This window comes from Octopus sinensis, linkage group LG7 (assembly GCF_006345805.1).
Source record: "Octopus sinensis linkage group LG7, ASM634580v1, whole genome shotgun sequence".
Taxonomy (NCBI): domain Eukaryota; kingdom Metazoa; phylum Mollusca; class Cephalopoda; order Octopoda; family Octopodidae; genus Octopus; species Octopus sinensis.
The window spans coordinates 95360867-95384592 of record NC_043003.1 but is presented as its reverse complement, the minus strand read 5'-3'; the positions used below and the strand labels follow the sequence as shown (position 1 = coordinate 95384592).

Here is a 23726-nt window from a genome sequence, read left to right as displayed (position 1 = left end):
TCCATTGTTCCTTAAAAACTCTACACTCAGAGTCGATTTTTCGTTTTCTTCCTTGAGCTAACATTTTTACCATGGGTCGACAGATTTTGCTCGACGATATATGTAAAAGGACGAAACAAGTAAAAACAATATTCACAGGTCACTCGATACGTGCATTCACTTCGGCAGCGACGACGATAAATGACTCACACTTGTGCACAACGAAAACGCCAAGTCTGTGCTGACTGACGGAATGCGCATCGAACTTTACTCCACGCTGATTGGCGACTGCACCAGGATTAGAAACCACCACACAACGTCAGGCTCAACCCTCTCTATTCATCGCTCGTGAGATGTAGGTAACATCGATAAATCGATATTTGTCTTCTTTTATTATACTAGGCACGGGACTTTTATTAACGTCATACTTGTCGTATCTGCTCTCTCGACAGTTGACGGAATAGGTTGAATTTTCTGCGACATCAATAAAGCTAGAAATTGAATCTCTGCTTCATTGTAAGCAGCACCATCCATCTCACTGACAATCGCCTATTATCTAAGATGAATGATAGGTAGCTCCATAACGAAGTTAATTCATTTTATGGTGGTTCTGATGGGTCAGTTAAAACGGGGGGAGTGGAAAAGAACCTATATTTACACTAAAGTTTAGTGTAAAAATTTTTAATTCGCCGGCGCAATTTAAAGACATTAATTGATGGCAAATCAATTAGCGTCGTCTTGCGTCTATTTGCTGTACTATATTTGTCAAACGTATTAAAAGGGGTGTAAAGTATATTTGTTTTTGTATGATTTCGGCAAGGCTTGTTTTTCGACATTTGTTTTATAATTTTGGAGGACAGCTCGGCGGGCCGGATTAAAAACCTTGGCGGGCCGAATCCGGCCCGCGGGCCGTACTTTGGAGACCCCTGGACTAAATCATAACACGGTGTCAAAGTAAGGTCGTAGTGTAATTACGAAAACCAGTGAAAGGATAATTTGAAATACCTTGTATCTCGTACAATCTAATTCATGTCTGGCACGTGACTCGATTCAAAGCAATCTCAAGTAGGCATTCATCTGGAACTTGATGTTTGTTGACAATGTAAATGTTTGCCTGTTATGCAAGGCCTCTTAGTCTTTCATGTAAACAAAGCATTATTAAGAAGAGCTGATGTTGAGATAGATAGGAAAGACATAGATTTAGATAGACTGGTGGACAGACAGACAAACAGACGATAGATAGATAGAAAGAGAGAGAGAGAGAGAGTGGGGTTTATTGAAAGTTCTTACAAAGTAAACAAATTTATTGCACTACATAGTTTTCATGTACCTAATGTTGCTACCGCTGTTAACAAATATACATGTGATCGATTTTTCAGCAGATCATAATTAAATGACACACACGGTCGAAGTTAGTTGGTGCAAGTCTCACTTAAAATTACTTTTATGTCAAATCCTATGCATTCGTTTTATATCAATCAGTATACATTTTCTTTTCAATTTTCATGCACGAAATATTGCTAAATCGCTTCTGAAATAGTCAGTGTTACAGAATACCTATGGATTATTATATAAGGTACGAAGAGCAGAAAGGTAGTGAATGTAAGGAAAGGAAATAGGCCAACTGCTGGATATGAGCACCTTTGTGATACTAAGTTATGTTCCTTTAAACTCTGAGATTAACTTTATTCTGTACGGCACTGATAAAATAAGTACTAATCAAGTAACGGGGATCGATTCAAGTGACTATATTCTTTAACTACAAAATTATGGGCTTGTATCAAAATCAATATATTATGTAAAGTTAGCAACGTGAAGACAGTGTTACTGTTACTGCTTCTGTTTTTACTGTTGCTGCTAATTTTATGAATTCATCGTTGCCATGGAATCCTTCATGGTATTAGAATTGTGCATGTGATGAGCTAATAGTAGGATGGACTGTTGCTCATGAGTCAACACACACACACACACACACACACACACACACACACACACACACACACACACACACACACACACACACACACACACACACACACACCAGCACGGATGGGGACCAAGAATTTGATACAATGGATGAGAGAAGCTATTGGCAATTCTGATCTCAGACTAAATACTGTAGAAGCGTTGATTTACCGTTTCGAAGCTCATCACCGCAAGTTATCGAAGTACTAATTAATAAAAATGTATTCGCATTGCTCAACATAATGTTTCATATTACTATAGGATGGGGAAATGGTGAGGAGGTGACACTCCTATTTTTCTCCACCATTTAGTAATATCATAGCACCCATTCTCCCATTAGTGGTAAATGGAGTAGAGTGTGGTGTTTTGTAATGAATTTACTACCCAAATGAAATGGAGTTGATTCAACTGAATATTTGAAACCGCATCGTAATTTCAAGACTCAGAAAATTTATCGGATCTTTTCGGTTTGAACTGCAGTTTTTAACATAATTTCTAGGTAACTAAAAAATTTTAAACTTCGTATACTGGTAGAATGTGTTTATAAAACATCTTTTTCTCTTGGCTTTATTGAGAAAATTCTATAGTTTGTAAGATATTTGTTGTTTTTTTCTTCAATTTCTGCAATTTCAACCAATCAATGACGTCCATTGAGGTAAAAAACATTCTGTGCCGTATGAATATATCCCTCGTTTAAGAAACAGATTGGGTTTATTTACATTTGTGAAGAAAAAAGACACCCTTCCCCCCACCCCTAACCCTAACCCTAACTCTAACCCTAACCCTAACCCTAACTAACCCTAACTCTAACCCTAACCCTACAACAGACTGAAATGCAATAGATCGATACTAGGGTCATAATTATGGGTGACAATTTCATATGATACCGCTAGAAAAAACTGCCGTTCAAAGCGAAAAGATCCAATTTATCTTCTCCAAGATCCTTCGCCACACTTCACTTAAAATATTGGTTTCAAATTTTGGCACAAGGCAATCTTAGGTTAAGTCGATTACATTGACTGCAGTACTGAACTGGTACTTATTTTATCGACCCCGAAGGATAAGATGCAAAGTCGGCCTCGTCTGAATTTGAACACAGAACGTAAAGGATGACGAAATGCCGCTAAGTACTTTTTCCGGCGTGCTGACAATTCTTCCAGCTTACTGCCTTTACTTCATTTAAAATATTACCTTTCGTTATTAGTGGTGCTGATAAGGCGGCGAGCTGGCAGAAGTATCAGTTGTGTACTGGGGTCAATATATATTTCTTTACTACCCACAAGAGGCTAAACACAGAGGGGACAAACAAGGACACACAAAGGGATTAAATCGATTAAATCGACCCCAGTGCGTAACTGGTACTTAATTAATCGACCCCGAAAGGATGAAAGGCAAAGTCGACCTCGGCGGAATTTGAACTCGGAATGTATCGACAGACGAAATACGGCTACGCATTTCGCCCGGCGTGCTAACGTTTCTGCCAGCTCGCCGCCTTTGGGGTCAATATAATCGACTAGCACCTCTCCACAAAATATCAGGCCTTGTGTCTATAGTAGAAATGATTATTAATGGTTTTGGCTGGGGCGGCGAGCTGGTAGAACCGTTAGCAAGTCGGACAAAGTGCTTAGAGGCATTTCTTCTGAGATCGTCGACTTTACCTTTCATCCTTTTTTGGTGGAGCGGGGTCGTCAATAAAGTAAATACCAGCTGAGCACTGGGTTCGATGTAACTGACTAGTCTCCTCCCCACTAATTTAAGGGGTTGCGCTTACAGAAAGAAAAGAATATTAGTTCCGGCTCTTTAGTTCTGATTTCAAATTCTGCCGCGGTCACCTTTGCCTTTCACCTCCACAAGATCGATAAAATAAAGTATCAGTCTGATATTGTGGTGGAGATGATGTAATCGATTAATATCCTCGCATCAAAGTTACTGGCCTTGTGTTGAAATCAGATGTAATTATTATTTAGAAGCAAAGGGTGATGAAGTGGCAGAATCGTTAGAGCGTCGAACAAAATACACTGCTGTATTCTTTTCGAGCCTTTTACTTTACTACCCACAAGGGGCTAAACACAGAGAGGACAAACAAGGACAGACAAACGGATTAAGTCGATTATATCGACCCCAGTGCATAACTGGTACTTATTTAATCGACCCCGAAAGGATGAAAGGCAAAGACGACCTCAGCGGAATTTGAACTCAGAACGTAACGGCAGACGAAATAACTATTTCTTTACTACCCACAAGCGGCTAAACACAGAGAGGACAAACAAGGACACAAACGGATTAAGTCGATTATATCGACCCCAGTGCGTAACCGGTACTCATTTAATCGACCCCGAAAGGATGAAAGCAAAGTAGACCTCGGCGGAATTCGAACTCAGAACGTAGCGGCAGACGAAATACGGCTAAGCACTTCACCCGGCGTGCTAACGATTCTGCCACTTCACCGCCTGTTCTAAAGTCAAATACCATCAGTGTCAGCATTGCCTTTCATCTCGCCAGTGTTGATAAAATAAAGTACCGCTGAAATATTGGGATCTCAACTTAAACCCATCCTTTCAAAACTGTTAGCCTTATACCTAAACTAGAAACAATTATTCAATTATTATTTAAATGTAAACTCAATCCATGCGGAGAGATAAAATCAGATGAATCAATCTCGATATCTGTATTATAGAATCAGGTTGACTACAAATAAGCAACGTTTTGAACCACGAAGAATTTGCACCGGATTTTTGCAGAGCTTTGAAATGTTTTTAAACATGTTTTTGAAATTGTCTGATAATACAGACACAAACTTGCCCACATGCATCAATAAATTAATATTGATATTTTTTACATCGTTATTACAATCATCTGAAATGTAACTGTCAAAACGCGATATTCGAGCAATTTTGCTATTCAACTTCAAGAAAGGACGTAAAGCAGCTGGAACTGCTCGTGATATCAACGAAACGTTTGGTGAGGAAATGACCTGTGAGTAGCCAGCTCGAAAATGGTTTAAACGATTTCGCAGTGGAGACCTGAGCCTTGAAGATCGTGAGCGTAGCGGACGCCCATCAGTCATCGATGACGGCCAATTAGAGACCGTCATTGAGAAAGATCCACGTAAAACCACTTGAGAACAGACAAAAGAACGTGAAGTTAGCCAGAAAATTGCCTGCAATCATTTGTATGCAATCGGATAATCAAAAACGCTCGACAAATGGGTACCATACAATTTGAATGGAAATCAGAAAATGCGTAGATATAAAATTTGTTGGTCGTTTCTTCTCCGTAATCAGACCGATCCATTTCTCAACCGTATTGTAACTTGCGATGAAAAGTGGATTTTGTACAATAATAAGAAACGTTCTTCGTTGTAGTAGGACCAAAATGATGGTTTCCTGCGAGAGAAGGAGTTCAAAAATGAAACCGATGCTAAAAGTGCGTTCAAAGAGTTCAGAACTCCAGATTTTTATGTTATCGGAATAAACAAACTTGCAACTCGTTGGCAAAAATGTGTTGAGTGTAATGGTCTTTACTTTGATGAATAAAATTTCCGCATTGTTGAAATATATTGTGATGAATTTCATGTTTCAAAACGTTGCTTACTTTTCACTCAGCCTGAAATGTTGTTAAATAGCGTTTGTCGCATTGACGACAGATGAAACTGAACCGAAGCAGGTGAAGTGGCTGAATGCACTTAATAAAACGCTTTGCCAATCTCACCGCTTCCGCCACTCATATCTGGATTGGCTGAACAAGTAGGTTTTACAATTGGTAGAAATTTCACTACTCTAATAACAGTTTATAAACTATCAATAATAAATCTTAGAGCGAGTTATAAACAGTAGCTGCAACACATCGTGACGTATATTTGCCATTTAAATATGGCTAACCCCTAAGGGTGGATGCTACTGTAGTTTGTAGCCCCAGGAGGCAAATGTACGCCACGATGTGTTGCAGCTACTGTTTATAACTCGCTTTAAGATTTATTATTGCTTGTTTACACTTTTTCGATATCAGTGTTTTTACGATATTGGAAAAAGTATATGTATTTGTGAAAGGAACCCACTTTTCATCGACAACTGTGATTGTCACACGCCGATGACGGGTCAGTACCCAGAAACTCGAGTCCGTGCGTATCATAAGTTGGAGACGGGAAGGATGGCTTCCCTTTGCAAATACTGATAAGGCACAGAAAGTGTGTCTATAGCCAGCTGGAGGAGGTGTCCTCCTGGGGCTAAAAACTATACTAGCATCCACCCTTAGGGGTTAGCCATATTTAAATGGCAAATATACGTCACGAGTTTATAAACTATAAATAAACAATGTGAAAACTTACCTTAATAGGGATACAAACCACGACAAGAATGAGGTCAGCTGATGTTAAACTTAAAATGAAATATATTGTTGGTGTTTTTGATTTCACCCAAAGAATGAGACCGCAAATAGTTGTCATATTACCTGCCAGTGAGAAAAGATGAATAATAAAATTTACATATGGTTGATATAATCGGTATGTGTTGGTGGAAATAATTTTAAAATTTTATATGATGAAGTAATATGTTAATTAAGTTATATGATAAGTTCTGTTAAGTTGGCACGAACCTAATTGTGTGAAGTTATAAATTTATATCATGCCTTAAGAAATGTGTCATTATTCAGTTTTAATTCAAGATTTCTTGCCAATAAAGAACCGGTTTCTAACCTAGATCCAAAGCCCCTTCATAGGAATTTCAACATCAACAGGGTATGTATGTATGTATGTATGTATGTATGTATGTATGTATGTATGATGTATGTGTGTGTGTGTGTATGTGTGTGTGTGTATGTGCAGATTTGTATGCTTAGTTTTATGTTTGTATTCCTATGCATATAGTTGCATTTCTAATCATGCTCATATATACTTAAAGGATAAATATATGGTAGGCTTTAAAGATTTTTAGTTTTAGTGATGTCGCGGATCTGTAGTCTTCGAATCAGCTTTCTCCTTTCTGGTTTTGAAAAGCCTAATTTCTCAAGATTGGTATTTGGGCAATGCGTTACATATCCCAGCGCTCCAATAATGACAGGTATAAACCCGAACTTGTAATCTGGATAGAGTAGTTGTAGATTCCCCAATAGTTCAGCGTAGGTATTATCTTTTTCACTTATCCGTAGCTTTATGTGAACATCCGCTGGGAAACTGATTTCTACAACTGTACATAGTTTCTCTTCTCTATCCAAAATTACTATGTCAGGTCTATTATGTCTACATTTTATTGCTGTTTTCACTAGGACATTTCACCAGTACTCCTTTTTATTATGAGTGGCTATGGCTTCTACCATACTGTGGGTTCTTATTTCTTTGGTCTCGGGGTTATCCTTCTGACGGATCTCATTATACAGTGCCCTAGCTACAAAATCATGTCTCATAGATAGATAATAGTGTAACAACTGCTTTATGACACCTTCGGTGTTAACTGTACAAGTCTACATCGGTTATCTCATTTTGATGTTATTCTTGCGTCTCTGTCTATGTATGTATGCATGCATGCATGTAAGTATGCTTGTATGTCTATATGTTTGTATGCATGCCTGTATGTATGTATGTATGTATGTATGTATGTATGTATGTATGTATGTATGTATGTATGTATGTATGTATGTGTGTGTGTGTGTATGTGTGTGTGTGTATGTGCAGATTTGTATGCTTAGTTTTATGTTTGTATTCCTATGCATATAGTTGCATTTCTAATCATGCTCATATATACTTAAAGGATAAATATATGGTAGGCTTTAAAGATTTTTAGTTTTAGTGATGTCGCGGATCTGTAGTCTTCGAATCAGCTTTCTCCTTTCTGGTTTTGAAAAGCCTAATTTCTCAAGATTGGTATTTGGGCAATGCGTTACATATCCCAGCGCTCCAATAATGACAGGTATAAACCCGAACTTGTAATCTGGATAGAGTAGTTGTAGATTCCCCAATAGTTCAGCGTAGGTATTATCTTTTTCACTTATCCGTAGCTTTATGTGAACATCCGCTGGGAAACTGATTTCTACAACTGTACATAGTTTCTCTTCTCTATCCAAAATTACTATGTCAGGTCTATTATGTCTACATTTTATTGCTGTTTTCACTAGGACATTTCACCAGTACTCCTTTTTATTATGAGTGGCTATGGCTTCTACCATACTGTGGGTTCTTATTTCTTTGGTCTCGGGGTTATCCTTCTGACGGATCTCATTATACAGTGCCCTAGCTACAAAATCATGTCTCATAGATAGATAATAGTGTAACAACTGCTTTATGACACCTTCGGTGTTAACTGTACAAAGTCTACATCGGTTATCTCATTTTGATGTTATTCTTGCGTCTCTGTCTATGTATGTATGCATGCATGCATGTAAGTTTGCTTGTATGTCTATATGTTTGTATGCATGCCTGTATGTATGTATGTATGTATGTATGTATGCATGCTTGTATGCATGATTGTATGTATGCATGCTTGTATATATGTATGCATGCTCGTATGCATGCTTGTATGTATGTATGTTTCTTTGGGATTTAAGTTTTATGCTTTTCGGAATTAAAGCTGGTCATCAACTAAGTTGGAAAGCTTTTTTCTTCAAATCAAGACAGTTCTTTGGACTTGTGGTTTTCTGGATTGTTTGATGTATGCATGTGTATGTGTGTGTGTGTATGTGTGTGTCTGTGCGCGCGCGCGTACATGCATGCACCCGAATAGTGAATGTACATGATATATTGGTATACAGTTGTGTGTTCTTCATTGCTGTTTGTGAACTTTCCAACATACACTCCAATAAGGCGATGTCTTCAAGCCATGCTATTTACGACGCACGATTTTATCAAAGAAAAATAAATGAAACTTCAAAACGAATGTGCGTGTGTGTGTGAGTGTGTGTGTTTGTGTGTGTGTGTGTGTATGTGTGTGTGTGTGTGTGTGTGTGTAAATTGTAAATTAATCTAGAACATACCTATGAAGCCAACCAACAGCAGGAAAGAGTATGAACACATGACAAGAAGAAATTGTACGATGTTATGTGGAGCTAGTGGATTCTCATATTCCTCTTTTATTTTCTTTAAATGATCTAAATCCGGACGTTCCATATTACAGATTCCGTAGCATTTGCAAACTAGTTCCTTTAAATACTCAACAGAATATTTATACTCAAAGTTCCAGTTGTTATATTCTTCTGCGACCTTACAGATCTCAGACATGGGTGCAGCTTGTAAGGTACTGTTTTCTTCCGTAGTAACCATCTCTGAGTTTGAATTTACAATGACGTGCGATGATAAAGGAGTTCTACTGTTGTTGCTGACGTTGTTGTCTGTCAAATTCTGCGAGGAAATCTCATAGTCGGTCCAAGTTGAATTAAGAAAAATTATTGTTTTTATGCCATTATTTATTACTGCAAAACAAGAAGAAAAAAATACAAAGAAGATTTAGCATTTAATTCTACATTGGCTTACCTACATTGATTATTAACAAAAGAACGGATATATCTACAAACTCAGATCTTGTATGATAAAATCATCATCCCAACACCTAGTTTTAGCTTGTTCAAACCCTTCAATGAATTAGACAATTTTTCAGCATAAATTACAAAAGAAATATAAATTATAATTCATTTGAGTCACAGTTACCAACTCATTGGACACCTCTAAAACTCATATATAAACAAGACCATGTGATTCTGACTCAGTGTTTGCTCAAAAGTCATGAAGGATAGCTGCGTTTTCTTGTAAACCCCACAAATGTAAGTAAACTGGTATTTTTACCGAGTGTAAGCAAAATTTTTATTTGTCCACACTAAAAACGCGCAAGATAGAAAGAGCCACGAAAGCTCTGATCGAAAAATGCCTGAGGTATGTATGGAACATAAAGTCGTATATCGCACGTGGTAAAAGCTTTGGCATAGTAGAAGTGAGGTTTTCAACCGAACAACTGGCCAAAGAAAATGCCATGACAACCCTTAAGACCGAAGAATTACATAGGATTCTCACGTACCTCGGTCAAAGAATTGTTAAAGTGAAGGTGGTGGAGGTGCCACCAGAAGTGGACACCTCCTTACTGGCAGCGGTTGTGTTGTATGGCATAGAGGAGAGATGTAAAATTCTTGAAACATGGAGACACAAAAAGAAAATTGACGTGGTACGGGGAAGGAAATCTTATTGCATGTGGATTTTACAACCGCACAAGAGATTCCAGATCTCATCGAGCTCTCTGAAGCTTCAAAGTTATTTGTAGTGGTAGGGGGAACAAAACCCAGATGCTGCATTTATGGCAAAAAAAACCCACTTAAAGGCCTTCTGCCCTAGACAATCAAAAGAGAAACCTCGCCCGAGATGAGTTGCAACAAAGGGTTGGCGACCGGGCAGTTTCAGAAGAACCCGGCATGACCATGGAAGAATGACGGGCACGTCATACAAACAGGTCGCAATGCGTAACATCAATGCTATCACTCCAGAAAATTGTGTTCGTTGGTATAGACAAGTGGTTCCAAAACCGTGCTCCACGGCGCACCACTGTGCCACAAGATGTAATTAGATGCGCCTCCAAAAAGTAAGATTATATTTCAAAATATGAAAAATACAAATCGAAATTCACTAGAAAATTCATATATAAATGTGAAAGTGGCCAAAAAAAAAAACAAACTAACTAAATACTAAGTTCTACACAAAGAATGAGAGGTGGTTTTGTCATTCAATTCATTTAGGCTAATTCTGGTATGACAGTGTTATTCAATTTTGAATCTGAAATTTCAAAAGAACTAAATTAGCATCCTCGAAATTGACGTCATATGGACATATTCAGTGCACGACTGTTTCAGTTTATTTCGGTCGTAGTCTCAGCAGATTTCATGTCAATGATAAATGTGAAAACATAAACTGTTGAACTAAATATATGCATGTATAGGCACACACACACACACTGACCCACACACATGCGCACAAATAAACAAAAGGGAACGCAGTGTAAATAACGGACAGAGTCAAGACTATTGAAAAGGTTGCAAGATGCAACGAAAATTTTAGAAAAATAAAGAAGGAAATAAGTGGAAATTTTACCGGTGAGTGTGTTAAATAATAAGGCAATGAAAGAGAATGACTCTCCCCAGACACAATAAATATATGATGTTGAACTAAATCTTTTAATATGCCCTCACGTATTGCGACTGTATTTCAATTTTTTCATTCACATAGTGGCGAGAATTTTTATCTTTTCAATTAATTTTGAATGGCTTCTCAAAAGAGTCCGATAATATGTGACACGCTTCCACTTTTCACAGTTCACTGGCCACTTGTCTCAGTCTCAGTTTGACTCTGTAAATAATCTGTGCTCTTTGTGCGAGACAATTCATATTAGCAGACTAAATTACCCATAAAATGGAAAAGTTTATTAAAAGGGAACATAACCGTGACTATCGAAGACGTGTTGCCCAGCAAATTGAAAAGACATTTTACAACCAAACACTCACATTTTCAATGTAAAGATCTGAATTATTTCCAAAGACTGCTAGAACAGCAATTTAAACAAAGAAACTATTTTGAAAAAAAGGATAAATGCTTCTGAAAAGGCTCAAGTCGCGTCTATTGAGATAGCCTAAATGATTGCACTACAAACGAAATCGCATACTTTAGCAGTGTCGGTTATCTTACCCGCTTGTAGAAAGATGGTTAAAACCATGTTAGGTGATGAAGCCGGGCAAGAAATAAGCAAAATTCTGCTCTCAAATAATAGAATCCATAGGAGATTTATGGATTTATCTGCTGATATAAAGGAAAATGTACGGAACAAACTTCAGAAATCAGAGTTTGCTCTACAGGTTGACGAATCAACTGATATTAGCAACAAAGTACAATTACTTACAGTTACCTGCTTTATTGATCGTAACCAAATCATAAACCAGTTCTTTTGTTGCGAAGAAATGCCACGTGTTACAAGAGGTCAAAATATTTTTGACATTTTATCTACCTACCTCGAACAATGGAATTTATCCTGGAACTCATGTGTTGGAATATGTACTGATGGGGCACCATCTATGACAGGCTCTATTAAAGGTTTTGTATCGCTTAACCAACAGCAAAATCTTAATGATATACGTACTCATTGTTTCCTACATAAGGAAGTACTAGTTTCAAAAATCATACCAGTTGAGTTAAAGTAAGTATTAAACCAAATTGTTGAAATGGTTAATTATATTAAAAGTAGGCCGCTGAAGTGTCGCTTATTTGAACAAATTTGTATTGATATGGATTCCCAACACAAGTGTTTACTTTTACACACAAAAGTCAAATGACTCTCAAAAGGTAGGGTGCTACGTCTCATACACAAACTCCAGAAGGAATTGCATGCGTTTTTTTAAAGAAGTAAAACATGAACGCTTCTTGAAATATATTCAATATGAATTTTGAGTTTCCAAGCTGGAATATCTAACAGAGATATTTGCACAACTTAATAGCGTCAACACAATTATGCAAGGAGGAGATGAAAACATTCCCACTTCGAGAGATAAGCTGGTTTCATTCAAAAAGAAAGTTGTAATTTGGGAAAATAGAGCTGAAGGTGGTAACTTCAAAATGTTTCTCTTAATACGTAAAAGCTGCATAAAAGAAATGACTCCTATTGTATTTGAACATTTGACAAATCTGGAAGAAAACATAAACTTTTATTTTCCGTCATTGAACACAAAAGAGTATGATTGGGTTCGAAACCCCTTCGTAAAATTCCTTCTAATATTGATCTGAAAATATGTGAAGAGGAATTGACATCTATATCTAGTGATCGCCGACTTAAAAATCAAGTATGCTGAGGTACCTATTGATATATTGTAGAGAATACCCCTCAGTAGCAAAAAAAAGCTTTATCCGTTTTGATTCAGTTTTCCACATCGCACTTATATGAGTTGGGATTTTCAACACTCATTGACATCAAATACAAAAAGTGGGGGAGGCTCCGTTGCATTGAAGAAGAACTGAGGGTTTGTTTTTCTCAAATATGTCCCAATATTGAAAACTTTCCCCCAAAAACATCAAGCGCATGTTTCTCATTGATAACTTTACTTCAAATACTTTTTTCCACTCTAGAAATTTTGGGGAAGGAGCCAGTCGATGAGATCTACTTCAGTATACAGCTGGTACTTAATTTATCAACCGCGAAAGGATGAAAGGCAAAATTTGAACTCAGGAGCTCAGCGGAAATTATACTAAAAACGTAAAAACAGACAAAATACTTATTTCTTTACTACCCACAAGGAGCTAAACACAGAGAGGACAAACAAGGACAGACAAATGGATTAAGTCGATTATATCGACCCCAGTGCGTAACTGGTACTTATTTAATCGACCCCGAAAAGATGAAAGGCAAAGTCGACCTCGGCAGAATTTGAACCCAGAACGTAGCGGCAGACGAAATACCACTAAGCATTTCGCCCGGCGTGCTAACGTTTCTTATTTTTTTATTAACCACAAGGGGTTAAACATAGAGGGTACAAACAAGGACAAAGGGATTAAGTCGATTACATCGACTCCAGTGCATAACTACTACTTAATTTATCGACCCCGAAAGGATGAAAGGCAAAGTCGACCTCGGCGGAATTTGAACTCAGACGAAATACCTGCTTCTTTATTGCCTACAAGGGGCTACACACAGAGGGGACAAACAAGGACAGACAAACGGATTAAGTCGATTACATCGACCCCAGTGCGTAACTGGTACTTAATTTATCGACCCCGAAAGGATGAAAGGCAAAGTAGACCTCGGCAGAATTTGAACTCAGAACGTAACGGCAGACGAAATACCACTAAACACTTCGCCCGGCGAGCTGGCAGAATCATTAGCACGCCGGGCGAAATGCTTAGCTTCAAATATTGAATAAAGAGTAAGTACGTGCCCTTTTTCTGTATTTTTAATAATCTATATATTCAATAATTATCTTAGTGTAGACAGCACCCTTTCTCCGGTGAAAGAAAAAATGCAAAATCGAAGAAATATATACCTTTCCCAACAAGACATACGCAAACATAATGTATTCAAAATCAGAGAAAATGAGCAAATGTTATAATTGTGAGTTTCCTTAAAAAGATTAAAAAAGTTGGAATGCGATTTCATGAAGTCTTTAACAATAAATAATGTACTTATGCAAAAGTAAAAGAATACACAGAAAAGACATGGACACGATTCAGAGCTTAAAGCATAAACAATGGACGAAAACACATGATTATGATAATGATCATAAGATAAAACTAAAACGGCTATCGTGCTAATTTGATTGCTTGAAGTGTTAAATAGATTGCTCCGAAACGAATTTGATTCTCGCATTCCGACTAATTTCAGTGCTCTCGACTGGCATTTTAATTTGAATGGTGTAAATACTAAATTCTGTGACCGGAATTGCGAAATTGAATGATTGTAAAACAAATTTGAATGACGACTAACTTCAAGGCGCTAATTTTTCCCCGCGACTTTCAACGACCTGATTATAAAATTGAATGACAAACGTACGAAAATGACTGTAGAAACCTATGATATTATTTTGGTTTGGCTCAAGTTTGATCTTATTCCTGGTAGAAAGTATGTGGATAGTGAGTTACTACCTGTAAACTTAGGTATCCACAAGTTTTCATCAGACTTTCACGTGCTTAAAACCCTCTTCATAATCCTTGCTATCCCTAAGAGACAAACTTTCTGAAGGAGCTCTACGGGGCATTCAATTTCAATCTCCTCGAGCCAATTGTCTATATCTAGGTTAATTGTTTACAACGCACCAACTATTGTAGGTGCAACCTTTACTGTTCGCATGCTCCAAATTCTTTCTATTTCAAACGTAAAGGGATTGTATTTTGTTTGTTTTTCTTTCTCTTTCTTTACAATCCTGGAATCAAACGGGTATGATGAGTCAATAAGTAAGCAACTTCGCTTTTCTTTATCCACGAGAAGTCAAAAATTACCCGCACTTTCGCCATAATATATTACTGCCTTCTGCACATGCTTACTTATAGTTGGTGCTATTGTGGTTACTTGATCGAAGTTTGAGCCCGATCGCGCCACTTTTCTTTCTGGCTTTACAGAGTAAACATGGTCGCTCCACTAACAATGTGCACCAAAGAAGAACAAAGAGCACTGATCCGATTTCTCTGGTCGGAAGGCGTGCCAGGTGTTGAAATTAGTCGGAGGCTTTTAGCTCAATATGGGAACTGCACTACCGCGTAGAAGTGTGTATGAGTGAGTCGAGAAGTTTAAAAGTGGCCGGACAAGCGTAACGCACGAAGAGGGAGAAGGATGCCCGTCAACCTCCACCACGGAGGAGAAGAGTCAGCAAGCTCGAGATATGGTAACGGTCAACCGGTGAGTTATCATCAAGTGAGGTAGCTGAATCTTCTCGTCAGTGGTGGAGGTTAACGGGAGTCCCGCACTCTCTTCGTGCGTCATGTTGTCCGGTCACTTTTAAACTTCTCGATCCGCTCATACTCACTTCTACGCGGTAGTGCATTGTCCCCGTATTGTGCCTCTGATGAATTTCAGCACCTGACACACTATCCGGCCAGAGAAATCGGGTCAGTGCTCTTTGTCCTTCTTTGGTGCACATTACTAGTGGAGTGACCATGCTTACACTGTAAAGCCAGAAAGAAAAATGGCGTGATCAGGTTCAAACTTCGATCACGTGACCACAATAGTATCAACTATAAGCACGCATGCGCAGAAGGCAGTGTAATAATAATAAAGGTATGTTATGGCAAAAGTGCGGATCATTTTTGACTTCCCCTCATATATATGTATATGTTTCAAGCTGTTTCTAATTTTTCGCATAAATCTTTATATTATTCATGAAAAGGAGATGATTTATCTGACCATTTCCATTTCCCAAATCATAAGCAATTTTATCTTTCCGTAGTATCATAGTGAGCGGTGTCATGGCCAATACGAATAGTAATGAAGCTAAGCTATCGCCCCTGAAATATTTCACGTCTGATGTTCACTTTTCCGAGATTTTGTTTTTCTCCGGTCAATTCGGTATTCCAATGTTTCATACTTTCATTAAGCATTTTCTGCATATTTTTTTGCTTTTCCAAACATGCTCATTGTATTACTTATCCAACTGCGTGGTACTATGATATATGCTTTTTTTTTATAATCTAGCCATGCTACATTCAGTCCCGTCAATCTGCGTCTACAATTTCTAATTATCATTTTATCAACTAAGAAGCTTTCTTTTGTTGCCCTGCTTTGCTTCCTGCATCTTTTCTGCTCTTCTGGAAGTGCACTTTACAGATGGTTGTATAACTCCTCCGCCAAGACACCGTCTACAAGCTTCCTCATTAGTGGTAAGCAGTTTACAGGTCGAAAATTTGATGCTAAGTTCCTTTTCAAGGGATCCTTGAGGCGTAGCAGCGTTCGTCCACTTGTCATCCAGACAGGGACGTGATCTTGCTGCTGGCAGTCATCCAGTTGCGAGGCGATCCTTTCATGCAACTGTCTAAAGCTCTTCAGCCAATAGACTTGTGCTTCCTCTCGATCTGATCCTTTCCAATTTGCTATTATTATTATTATTATTATTATTATTATTATTATTATTATTATTATATTATTATTATTATATTAAGACAGTGTGCTCGCAGAATCGTTAGACCGTCGGAAAAAATATTGAGCGGTATTTCTTCGGGCTCTTTACTTTCTGAGTTCAAATACAACTGAGGTCAGCGCTCCTTTTCATCCATTCAGGGTCGATAATTATTAGCATTGTGCCAAAATTAGAAAAAAAGAAAAAGAAAAATAGTAATTTCCTTAGGGCGGTGAACCTTAAGAAAAATAATAAGTTATGTTCAAATCCTGCCAAGAGCAAGAAACAACAATAGCAACGTTATTGATTTTTTGTTGATTAAAAAAAAAAATACCCTCTACACTAAAATGGCACTCCGTCGGTTACGACGACGAGGACTCCAGTTGATCCGATCAACGGAACAGCCTGCTCGTGAAATTAAAGTGCATGTGGCTAATTACTCCTCAGACACATTTACCCTTAACATAGTTCTCAAGGAGCTTCAGTGTGAAACAGAATGTAACAAGGCTGACCTTTTGAAATATAGGTACTACTCATTTTTGCTAGCTGAGTGAAATGGAACAACGTGAAATAAAGTGCCTTGCTCAAGGACACAACGCGTCGCCGGGAATCGAATTCACGACCTTACGTTCGTGAGCCAAATATCCTAGCCAGATGCCTACGCCCTCTATACTAAACACAGTATCCATATCAAAGTGAATCTGTAGAATCTAAAGGAGAAAGTGATGGTCTGTATCGGTAAATAGTAAACAGAAAAAATAAATAAGAACTAAGTAGAATAGAAATTAGAGTTTTCTTCTTAACGGCAAAATAACTTATTTCAGCTTGCTCATTTTTTATAATCCATATATATACGGATGAAAACTCTAGAGATAAAATATCAATCATAACTGATGCAAGCTACATTATCGGTAGTAATTATTCTATTAAGGCTGTAAACATCGTGTTATCGTATTTCCATCTATTGAAATACAATTTATTGTTTTTGTATTTATAGCGAGGATTTCATTGTATCCCAAGTTGCCATAACGAGCATAAAACACGCGAGGATATGACAGTAAAGACAGCAGAAATACAAAATATCAATACTAGTATATAGTAACATATGTAGAATAACAATACCTTATAAAACAAACAGCATAACATAACACTGCAAACACTGTAATATTGATATTATAATAATATCACGGTACACGCACAGTACAATATTGTAACACAGTACAATAATGTATAACAATGAAACATATCGCCTTACATTCGGGTTGTATAAAAGCATTGAACAACTGTTCCGTGGGAAGTATATATATTCTTGAAGAATTTAATAACCCGGGTTCGAACACAGATTTAACATGTTCCAAGCAATGCAAAATAAATAGCCTGTTTGAACGGGTAGACGATGTTGTATGCTCTCCTCTCATAAGATCCCGGGAAGATCTCCTTCATGCTCAGAGGCGTAGTGTCAATGTACCACAGATTCAAAGTATTCTCACGATTTTCACTGTCTGGTAAAGTAGTTTGCCAAGTTGGTGGTTATTAAACTACCGACTTAGAATACGCGGTATGTATCCATGTCACCGGCCTGTGTACTAAGCATGTTCCTTAAGTCTCAAATCTAAATAAATACTATGAGGTGGTACAATTGAATACTGTGTGCTGCAAGTGTACTGTATAAATTTCTGGCTCACCGTACTGGATTCGAATCAGAGCTGAGTTGTTTACGATACACATGAAATGGTATCTCTTTGACCCAACAGGTATCATTCCCTTTCTACACATATACATGTACGTACGTACATACACTCTGTAGGACCTCGTTTGGCCCTACCGGCCTGAGATTCGAAACCGAATTTAGAAATCCTCCCTAGCCATACGACCTATTGTCCTGACAGAAGGGAACGCTGATTAATGCGTTTTCCGTTTCACCCAGGACCTTGGTATACCATAGAAAGTTTAGGTAAACAAAGCGCGACCTATATTAATTTAGCCATTGTTATATCGGTATATCTATTTTCCTAGCTAGTCTGCAGAATTATAAATACTAGCATTTTGTAACGAAAAAGCAATGTGTGAGAGCGACCGACAAAGAGCAGGCCGACCGGCTCGAAATACCTATTTCTTTACTACCCACAAGGGGCTAAACATAGAGAGGACGAACAAGGACAGACAAATGGATTAAGTCGATTATATCGACCCCAGTGCGTAACTGGTACTTATTTAATCGACCCCGAAAGGATGAAAGGCAAAGTCGTCCTCGGCGGGATTTGAAATACCGTCTCGACAGAACGTGATAGAAGGACAGTTATAGAAACCACCAGCGATACAGTTGTCTTGTCCACCCCTCTCTCACTTTCTCACTCACTTTTGTTTCAACAACATCACTTGATCTATTTAGATACTGCTGCTAGAACGACAGGGAATATGGGAAAATGTAAGTCCAAAGCTATCTAGCCTTTTACAAGAAAATATAACTCTCGTTTTCCGACTGTTTTTATACACACCTGCCCGTTGTGGTTTGGCTTTTATTATATGTAATGGTGAAATAAATATGTTTTCTACAACTTCGGCCACTGTCTTTCTTTCTTGGATTCAGCATCAACATCATCATCTTCGCCTTTCAACACAGAACGCATCCGTTACAACTCTCTCTCATTGAAAAATTCATTATATTTCATAAAAAAAAAGAAGTTAAAGTGGCGTGCTAGCAGAATCATTAGCACGCCGGGCAAAATACCTAGCAGCATACTGCTTGTCATTACGTTGTGGGTTCAAATGTAGCCGAAGTCAGCTTTGTTTTTCATCCTTTCAGGGTCACTAAAATAAGTACCAGTAGAGCACTAGGAGCCTTACCCTTTGAACGGTAGATTGAGTAATTAATTTTTAGTAACTAAGCACCGCCGGAAGTTGTTGTTGACAAAACAACAGCAGTAATTTTATTCAGCTGAATAGACGTCATTGATTGGTTGAAATTACCGAAATACGACAAATTTAACACGAAATAACTTTGAACATATAAACTTTTCTCAACAACACTAAGAGTGAAAGATGTTTTATATGACACATTCTACCAGTGTCCGAAGTTTGAAAGTGTTTAGTTACAAAAAATTAATTTCTCGATCTGCCGTTCAAAGGGTAAAGATCCGAGCACTGTGGTCGATGAAATCGACTAACGAAGTTTCGGGCATTGTGCCTATAGTAGAAAGGATATTTCATAAAATGTCATCCATATGCTACATAAGGTCGTATTAATGAACACTCTTTAAATATTGACTCAATGTAAAATTTTGTCTTCTTTTCGTCTCTTGTACGCTTATATAACAGGCCCTGATCTTTTCAGCTTAGTAATTCTACTTACATCCATGCATAGGCTCCTCTCTCACTTTTTCGTTGTCCTTGTGTCTATTAGACTCTCTCCTTCCCTCTGTCTCTGTCTTGTTATTTTTTAGCTTGTGTTCAAAATCTATTTAGCACCTTATGTTCAAAGGTGTGTTGAAAAGTTTCTGGCTTTGTGTAAAGGAAAATATAGGAGAATTTGTTAATTATGATTTTATTCAACATATTCTCCTCTCAAAATTACACACTTTTTGCAGTGGTCCCTCAGTTTTTCTAAGCCCTGTAAAAGAACACGGAAGATTGGGCCTGCAACCAGGGCTTTCGCAATACCCTTAAAGCCAGGAAGCTTTCAGTATTCCCTCGTAGAATAAACACGAGAAGCATAAGAAACTATGATTAATCTTTGAGTAAAAACTAACTCACCTGACTGGCTGTATGTATACTGGTAAGGAAATAACACCATGTAGGTGAACAAGATGTTAAGTGTGGCATATCTATAAAAGAACAAAAACTTGATATAAGAAAATAATTAAAAAAGAGTCAGATCTGTTGTTTCTAAATTTTACTATGATTTTAATATACACAGTCTATTTAGCATTTAATGATATATACGAAATTAATTTTTTTCATTTTGTTACAATTTTCTTTTGATATGTTATTAATAAGCGTAGAAGTGACTGTGTGGTAAGGAGCTTGCTTCCAAACTATATGGTTCTGGGTTCAGTCCCACTGCGTAGCACCTTGGGCTAGTGCAGTGGTTCCAAACCCTTTTATTTAAATGAATTTTCCCACGGACCACTTTTAATATGCTTATCCTTATGTGTGTATGTCTGTATGTATGTATGTGTGTATGTATATATATATTAAATTTTGAACTTAGTTCACGGACCCCTAGCACTACCTGGGCTAGTGTCTTCTACTATAACCTCGAGCCGATCTAAGCCTTGCGACTGGATTTCGAAGACAAAGACCTCAGACAAATTATACTTTCCTTAAAATGTGCGCTGTGTCCAATAAGGCTGCATTTTGCAGGGCATCAGTCTTACATGGGATTTCCAGTTGCCTTAAGAAGTCTTGAAGTTTCAATGGGATTGAGCCCAACGCTCCGATCACCACTGGTTTCACTTTTACATTACCCTCTCGAATTCCATAGTCTTGCCATGTCCAGTTTTAATCCGGAATACTTGACTTTTTCAACCTCTTTACTCACAGCAGTCATGTAATTTGGTATGGCTACATCAATGATTTCAACACCATCTTCACCCCTTTTTGATACGCCTCGCTGACCTTAACTTTCATTTCTCTGTGTAGAGTGTCAGTCAGCTACAAAATCCCTAAATATCAATACCCACTATTGTCGGGTTTGCCCATGGTCTCTCCTGCTGGTAACCGCAATCCTCTGCAGGACGCTTTCTTCCCTCTTTTCATATTAAGTACTGAGCATTTGGTAATCCCCAATTCCATTCCGATGCCTCTGTCACATTTCTGGACTGTTTTGGCTAAGGAATCTATCTGCTTTTCAGATTTCCCAAACAATTTCAGGTCACCCATAAATAGGATGGTTCAATGACGGGCCCTTCTCCCCACATCGGTAACCCATCTTAACTTTCTTAAATGTGATTGTTATGGGTATTAGTACAATTACAAATAGCAACGGAAGAAACGTGTCACATTGGAAGATTCTCCTTTTAATATTGACTTCTCCAAGGAATACATTACTTGAGTACCATTTGGTTTTCCGCTCTATCATGCTATGCATCAGAAAATTTGTGATCTTTTCAGCAACACCAAACATCTGCAGGCATTCAACGATCCAAGAATGAGGCATCATATCATATGCCTTCTTAAAGTTAATCCAAGCTATAGATATGTTTGTATGATGTTCTTTACAATGCCTCAAAACTGTTTTATAGATGAACAGGTGATCCTTGGTACCCTGAGAACTCTTCCCTTGGCAGTATTTCCTCCTCTACCAGGAAAGTGTATGTCTTTGCCGCACATATCCCAGTGAATAACTTCCAGATTATGTTTAGGCATGCTATGGGACAGTAGTTTCCCACAATATTCCCCTTACTTCTATCGTTCATTATAAGTTTGAGTTCAGAACTTAAAGACGTACAAAATGCTGCTAAACGTTTAGTCTATCATGTTAACGATTCTGCCAGTTCACCACCTTAACGATATTATTATTATTATTATTAATATTATTATTATTATTATTATTATTATTATTATTATTATTATTATTATTGTTATTGAGTGAGAGAGCAGTGCATGCCATCTAAGTGGCACTGGGGCAAAATATACAAAGCTCAGCATACACATCATTACTACCCATCTGATAAGGGTACACCAGGCACATGTATCACAACCATATGTGCGCGACATGGTGATCGCATATCAAGGTAAACTGCGCATGACCTTGAAGGTAGGGTCCAGTTAGAATTTTCTTCAAGTCAAGTAGCCCATCCTGCTCAAAGGGTCTCTGAATAAGGGTTACCTAAGGATGTTGACGAAACACACATGTTTCCAGAGGTGAATTATTCAAACTCCAAAGAATTCCTCTCAACAAATGGCTATGATGTTCACCCACTTCTGCTCGTGATCAGAGATGTACATATCATCAGCCACCAAGGGACATGCTGAACTGGTTAAGGTCAAGCAACTGACAAGCAAATCTGTGGTATTGAGCAGAATATTTGCTGTAACACATCTTTTATACAAAAAAAAAATAATAACATGATAACACTTGATAACACTTGTACCTGATAACACTTCCTATCAATTAAGATCAGAAGCCATGAGAGCCACTGCCTGGTACTGCATCAGAGCATTTATAATACTACTACTACTACTAATAATAATAATGATAATAATTATAATAATAATAATAATAATAATTATTATATTATTATTATTATTATGGCGAGTAGGCAGAATTGTTAGCATGCTGGGAATAATACTGAGAAGTATTTCGTTCGACTTTACGTTCTGAGTTCAAATTCCATCAAGGTCGACTTTGTCTTTCTTCTCTTAGAGGTGAATGAAATAAGTACCAGTTGAACACTGGGATCGATGTAATCGATTCATCTCCTCCCCCAAAATTGCTTGTACCAAAATTTGAAATTATTATTATTATTATTATTATTATTATTATTATTATTATTATTATTATTATTATTCGATATATCGTTATTAGTTCAACTATAATGTCGAGAGGATGTAACCTATTTGTTATATGGTTGTCTAGGATAACATTTATTTACTGATAAGAGAATTATCAATATGATAAGGTAACATGTTTCCAGAAAGATAAGTGTTTAGTTAGATCATAACAGTGACATCTTTATAATGATTCAAACTGCTTGAGCAAGCATTACAATGTAAACACAATATGTACTTTAGAATATTATGGCTATCCTTCGGATACGGTTTTCTAAAACAGAAATTTTCGAGAGATTAAATAACACTAGAATAATCTAAAATTCAATAAACTGATTTCCTGCAATAGTTCAAGATAAATTTTTGTAGAAGCGGGGACTAATCAGTTAGATATATATCATTATTATAACTGTAATATATCATATCGACCCGAAGTGATACAAGATAAAGTGCATTGCAGAGGTATTTAAGCTCAAGGCAAAGATTGTGAATGCATGTTGTTCGACGCTCTACTGTCCTATTAATTTCTACCTGTAAAGTCGATATATTGATTCATTATTTGCTTCTAAGAAGCTGCAGTTTAATGAAAACGGTAGAGTACTAAAATCATTTCAATATTTAGTTGCAACCCTTTTCGTTCGGAACACTAATCCTGCTGGGAACTAACATTGCCTTTCATCTTCTGATCTTATATATGTTCTGATATAGGTTTGTCTTCATTAAATCCCTCGAACTTAATT

General features: G+C 37.4%; 1 protein-coding gene and 1 long non-coding RNA gene across 3 annotated transcripts in view; both read right to left on the bottom strand.

Moving 5' to 3' along the window:
* LOC115214476 (QRFP-like peptide receptor) overlaps positions 1-23726 on the bottom strand; it is a 56345-nt gene that overhangs the window by 25042 nt on the left and 7577 nt on the right. For both annotated transcript variants that reach the window (XM_036504974.1, XM_036504973.1), the window contains exons 2-4: positions 20248-20318; positions 8908-9342; positions 6272-6393 (exon numbers count right to left, since the gene is read on the bottom strand). In XM_036504974.1, the coding sequence (XP_036360867.1) occupies positions 6272-6393; positions 8908-9342; positions 20248-20318 (628 nt within the window). The remainder of the gene's footprint in view (positions 1-6271; positions 6394-8907; positions 9343-20247; positions 20319-23726) is intronic.
* Positions 10641-18427, bottom strand: LOC118764335. The gene is made up of 3 exons (XR_005000151.1): positions 18305-18427; positions 14448-14456; positions 10641-10651 (listed from the first exon to the last, which is right to left on the bottom strand). It is a non-coding gene; the product is annotated as an uncharacterized LOC118764335 (long non-coding RNA).